This window comes from Triticum urartu, chromosome 2A (genome assembly GCF_056163025.1).
Source record: "Triticum urartu cultivar PI428250 chromosome 2A, HENAU_Tu73, whole genome shotgun sequence".
Classification (NCBI taxonomy): Eukaryota; Viridiplantae; Streptophyta; class Magnoliopsida; order Poales; family Poaceae; genus Triticum; species Triticum urartu.
In genome coordinates this window covers 700,379,395-700,384,781 of record NC_141874.1, presented here as the reverse complement: position 1 = coordinate 700,384,781, position 5,387 = coordinate 700,379,395, and the positions used below count along the sequence as shown (strand labels likewise).

Below are 5,387 nucleotides of genomic sequence, written 5' to 3'. Positions count from 1 at the left end.
CGATGGCCGAAACTACACTTCCTATATATAATTCTTCACCTCCGGACCATTCCAGAACTCCTCGTGACATCCAGGATCTCATCCGGGACTCCGAACAACTTTCGGATTACTGCATACTTATATCTCTACAACCCTAGCGTCACCGAACCTTAAGTGTGTAGACCCTATGGGTTCGGGAGACACGTACACATGACCGAGACAGCTCTCCGGCCAATAACCAACAGCGGGATCTGGATACCCATGTTGGCTCCCACATGCTCCTCGATGATCTCATCGGATGAACCACAATGTCGAGGACTTAATCAATCCCGTATTCAATTCCCTTTGTCAATCGGTACGTTACTTGCCCGGGACTCGATCGTCGGTATCCCAATACCTTGTTCAGTCTCGTTACCGGCAAGTCACTTTACTCGTACCGTAATGCATGATCCCGTGATCAACCACTTGATCACATTGAGCTCATTATGATGATGCATTACCGAGTGGGCCCAGAGAGATACCTCTCCGTCATACGGAGTGACAAATCCCAGCCTCGATTCGTGCCAACCCAACAGACACTTTCGGAGACACCTGTAATGTACCTTTATAGTCACCCAGTTACGTTGTGATGTTTGGCACACCCAAGGCACTCCTACGGTATCCGGGAGTTGCACAATCTCATGGTCTAAGGAAATGATACTTGACATTCAGAAAAGCTACAGCAAACGAACTACACGATCTTTGTGCTATGCTTAGGTTTGGGTCTTGTCCATCACATCATTCTCCTAATGATGTGATCCCGTTATCAATGACATCCCCATGTCCATAGCCAGGAAACCATGACTATCTGTTGATCAACGAGCTAGTCAACTAGAGGCTCACTAGGGACACATTGTGGTCTATGTATTCACACATGTATTACGATTTCCAGATAATACAATTATAGCATGAATAATAGACAATTATCATGAACAAGGAAATATAATAATCATTTTATTATTGCCTCTAGGGCATATTTCCAACAAGCTACACCTTCATAGGTGCTAGCAAGAGCAATCTTTCAAATCTCTACTGCTACAACACAATCAAAGAAGGGAGAATATCATACGGAAACCAATATTCAATAAAAACTTCATGGAAAACATATTTGAAAGTTTTGAATTTTGTTGAAAGAAATACAGGATGCTAAGAGGGTGATGTTTTATCGCCACGCAAAATTTCAAGCTAAAACACATTATGAGATGTGTGATGTCGCCATTCAGGGCTGAATTTGTATTTTTCATAGCTCACATCTCATAATGTGTTTCAACTTCAAATTTTGTGTGACGATAAACATCATCCTCTTAACATCCCATATTTTTTCAGATTTTTTTCAAACTTCAAAACATCTTTTTCTCATGGTTTTCACTGGTTTCTACCGAATGTTGGTTTCCGTATGACATTTTCCCATCAAAGAGTACATGAGAGCAAGATTCCGCCTCACTACGGACAGGCATGAAAAATCATCAAGCTGCTGCCTCTTGATCAGCTTGTCTTGTCTCTACTCAGCAACTTATTATGAGAAAGAATCCAAAGAAATATGTGTATTTTAGGCGGTACATTTTTTTGCGAAAAAGGCGGTACTTTAACTCTGAGCAGCCAACCGTTTATGGTTGTAGGGGGTGGGCTATTTATAGCCACTAGGCAACCCGATCTGATTTATCCGAAATGACCCTGGGTCACTAAGGAACCGACACGTGTTCCAACGGTCAGATTTCAAACACACACAGCAACTTTACTTGGGCTACAAGCAAAGCTGACTTGTCCAACTCTGGACAAGATTCGTTCTCATAGTCTTCACTCAAAGACATAGGATTTTAGTTAAGCATCACTTCAGTCATTCTGACTGGTTCTCTTGGACCCCACTTAACAGTACGGTGGTTCCTATGACTCAATCAAAGAAGAAAAAGAACTACGAAAGATCTAAGTCTTCGTGCTCCATAGTCTTTATGCGATGTCTTCTCTTGACATAGTCTTCAATGTGAATGTCTTCAGATACCACCTTTGACTTCAATGTCTTCATACATTTTTAGGGGTCATCTTTGGTAGGAAAACCGAATCAATGAGGGACTTCTACCTATGTTATCCTGCAATTCTCACAAACACATTAGTCCCTCAACTAGATTTGTCGTCAATACTCCAAAAACAACTAGGGGTGACACTAGATGTACTTACAAAACACATTACGAGATGTGTGATGTCACTATTCAGGGCTAAATTTGTCTTCTTCATAGCTCACATCTCATAATGTGTTTCAACTTGAAATTTTGTGTGACAATAAACATCATCCTTTTAACATCCCAGATTTTTTTTCAGATTTTTTTCAAACTTCAAAACATCTTTTTCTCATGGTTTTCACTGATTTCTACCAAATGTTGGTTTTCGTATGATATTTTCCCATCAAAGAATACATGAGAGCAAGATTCCGCCTCACTACGGACAGGCATGAAAAATCATCAAGCTGCTGCCTCTTGATCAGCTTGTCTTGTCTCTACGCAGCAACTTATTATGAGAAAGAAGCCAAAGAAATATGTGTATTTTAGGTGGTACATTTTTTTTTGCGAAAAAGGCAGTACTTTTCATACAATCTTATACAGTAAATCCCTTTTCCGTATAAACTAAACACTTCATCATTTGTGTACTTTAGGAGACTGCTTATTTTGCTTGCAAGCGCATCGTTTGATTCTAGTAAGATCCACCATGCTAGTACGGAAGGATTCCCAAGGCCCTTCCGTACTCGACGACGTTGTCGTATATCTCGTCCAGGTTCTTGTACTTGTACTCGAACCCTTCCTTGACGAGCTTCGCCGATGAAACGCACACTCTTGGCTTCGGGGAGATCGCCGAACCTGAAGACAAACAAACAAACAAACATTTGAGTGCACGAGCTTTGGAACTCGCCATGACCAGAAGGGACGAGTCAAGACATTCGTGCGTACCGATCTGTATCGACTTTGTACTGCGGGTACTTTGCGGCCAAGAACCGGGCTAGACCCACGGCAGTGGTGTTGATGCTAGAGACGATGTAGCGCCCCGACGCGGCCTCCTCCTCGGCGAGGAACAGCTCGGCGCGGCAGAGGTCGTCGATGTGGACCATCGGGATCGAACCCGACGCCCTCTGAATGTGTTCCAGGATGCCGGCTCTCGCATCATCGCCTAATACCATCGCACGCACGTCATGTTCAAGTAATCGGTCGGACAGAGCGTGTCTGCCGGTATGTCTTGATTCGTTTCAGGCCTCACCGGATAGCAGGGAGAGGACGTGGCCGACGCTGGTGAGGACATCCGCCGCCGGCGCCTCGCCGACGACGACGACGGGGCACACGGTGACGAGGCTGATGCCGTTCTCCTCCGCGAACGCGCGCGCCGCCTTCTCCAGAAGCACCTTCGACACAGGGTACGCCTGCGATATGGCACGCTAGCATCATCGGTTCATCCGTGACTGAAATGATTGAACAGATCGAAAACACTGAAAGTTGATATATGTTTACGTACCCAAGGACCGGTTTTTGTCGATCTGAGGAACTCGACGTCGGACCAGGATTCCTCGTCAAGGACATGGCCATCGCCTTCCAGCGGCCGGCTGGATACCGCGGCCGCCGACGATGTCAGGACCACGCGCTTCACCGTCCCCGCTCGCACGCACGACCTCATCACGTTGAGTGTTCCGTGGACGGCCGGCTCGATCACGTCCTTCTGCCACCGCCGGATGAATTATATAAGCAGTGTGCGATAGTGACAGATGATACTTTCAGTTTCAGATATCAGCGACTGGGACAGAAACTTTGGTGGCTGACGTTTTACCTCAGGGTTCTCCGCTTCGAGGTTCACCGGAGCGGCGACGAGGAACGCGTAGTCGCAGCCGGCAACGGCGCCGTCGAAGCTGCCCTCTTCGTTCAGATCGGCGCGGAAGACCTCCAAGGGGCCGAGCCCCGCCAAGGCCTTGAGATGCGCGTTCTTCTCCGTGTCATCTGCGAACCCAAAACGCCATGATCGGGCTCATTCAGACTTGAGAGTACCATGTACAGAACCCTCAACCAGAGGCAAACAAAGATTCCAGTATTTAAATTACCGGGGTTCCTGACGGTGGTCTTGACGGCGTACCCCTTCTCCAGCAGCATCTTCACCAGCGCCGACGCGATGTACCCGCTGCCGCCGGTGACGCACGCCGTCTTCCTCCTCCTCGTCCCATCGCCTGCTGCCGACGCCATATCGCCGATGATCACTACTCTGCAGTACGCCTGGCAACAACTCGAGCATGGGAGCTCTGTTTCTGCGAGGCAACTCGATGATGCTCGCACTCTGCACTAACGTGCATTTATGTACAGATATCATGGCTGAAGGTTGACAGGCAGGTCGAGATTTCAGGATGCCCAACGACCAGCGTGGGCTGCAACAGAAAATACGGCGAGGAGCCTGACGTGCTGCTGGCCAAAAAGATGCTGTTGACTGAAAGACGTTGAGAATCTCAAGAAGCAAAACCAAATGACGTTGCGGATATATAGGAGCACGAGGTAACTATACAATTCTCACCAAATCAAACAAATGGATTCAATTTAGCCTCTCTTGCATGCTGTTTTTTAGGGTTGGAAGTGGAGGATCAAAAAATAAATGTTGCTTGTCAATGGATGATGTATTTGGTCATGTCTCAGGCCAGAAGGAGCGACAGGATTAATTACAATCACAACAAGAAAGAACTAGAGAAGGGAGCAAGAAATCGCGGCACACATTCAGGATTTCGTTCAGAAATAGAGAAGGGTACAGATGGCGTTCTCACCTTCGGGATTTCACCAGATCTCAAGGAACAAGAAAGATTGTTGGGGAAAAGATGAATCAAAGCCAATAAATTAGTTTTCCAAGCAATTTCTTCTCCTTTCCACAAGAACAAGTGAGAGAGAGAGCAGGTCGTGAGTGAGCTGTGAGGTATGAACGAAGGGGAAAAGTGAGTGGAGGGGAAAGTGCTTTAAACAGTCAGGCGCCTCAAACCCGTCTTATACGTCTGGGCGGGCCGCCCCCCCTCCCCCTCAAATGGGCCTCAAATACCCAGGCTGACCGGCACCCTCATATCCAGCCTAAATATGGGACATATAAGGGGGCGCCCGGGCACACCCAGCCACATCGGATCCGACAACCCGATCCCATCGTAAATTGCATCAAATGCACCCCCAAGACCTGTCGGATCCATTTGTTATCTCCTCTCTTCTTCCTCCTCCGTGTCGTCCATGTCGCAGCTCCGCCGCCGCGCGCGCTCCCCAGCCGTTCCTAGTCTCTGCGCCGCCAGCTCCGGCAGAGCAGTCCTCTCTCTCGTCCTCGTCGTGCGGTGCATCGTCACCGGCTCGGACGCCACTATGGTACGTCCGGCAACTCTC

General features: G+C 47.6%; 1 protein-coding gene across 1 annotated transcript; it reads right to left on the bottom strand.

Annotated features, from left to right (window-relative positions):
• Window positions 1-2,488: 2,488 nt before the first annotated feature.
• LOC147986911 (anthocyanidin reductase ((2S)-flavan-3-ol-forming)-like) lies at window positions 2,489-4,930 on the bottom strand. Its single transcript, XM_087540194.1, has 6 exons — window positions 4,091-4,930; window positions 3,823-3,989; window positions 3,514-3,714; window positions 3,262-3,421; window positions 2,958-3,174; window positions 2,489-2,867 (listed from the first exon to the last, which is right to left on the bottom strand). Exons 1-6 carry the CDS (start codon window positions 4,227-4,229, stop codon window positions 2,558-2,560), a joined length of 1,194 nt encoding a protein of 397 aa, XP_087396320.1. The 5' UTR covers window positions 4,230-4,930; the 3' UTR covers window positions 2,489-2,557.
• Window positions 4,931-5,387: the final 457 nt, after the last annotated feature.

Bases quoted from the DNA above. Each gene is read 5' to 3' on its own strand.
- LOC147986911 (XM_087540194.1), bottom strand. From the start codon at position 4,229: ATGGCGTCGGCAGCAGGCGATGGGACGAGGAGGAGGAAGACGGCGTGC. The intron at 3,990-4,090 runs GTAATTTAAATA...TTGGGTTCGCAG, and splicing joins GACCACCGTCAGGAACCCCG to ATGACACGGAGAAGAACGCG. The intron at 3,175-3,261 runs GTGAGGCCTGAA...CGATGGTATTAG, and splicing joins CGTCCTCTCCCTGCTATCCG to GCGATGATGCGAGAGCCGGC.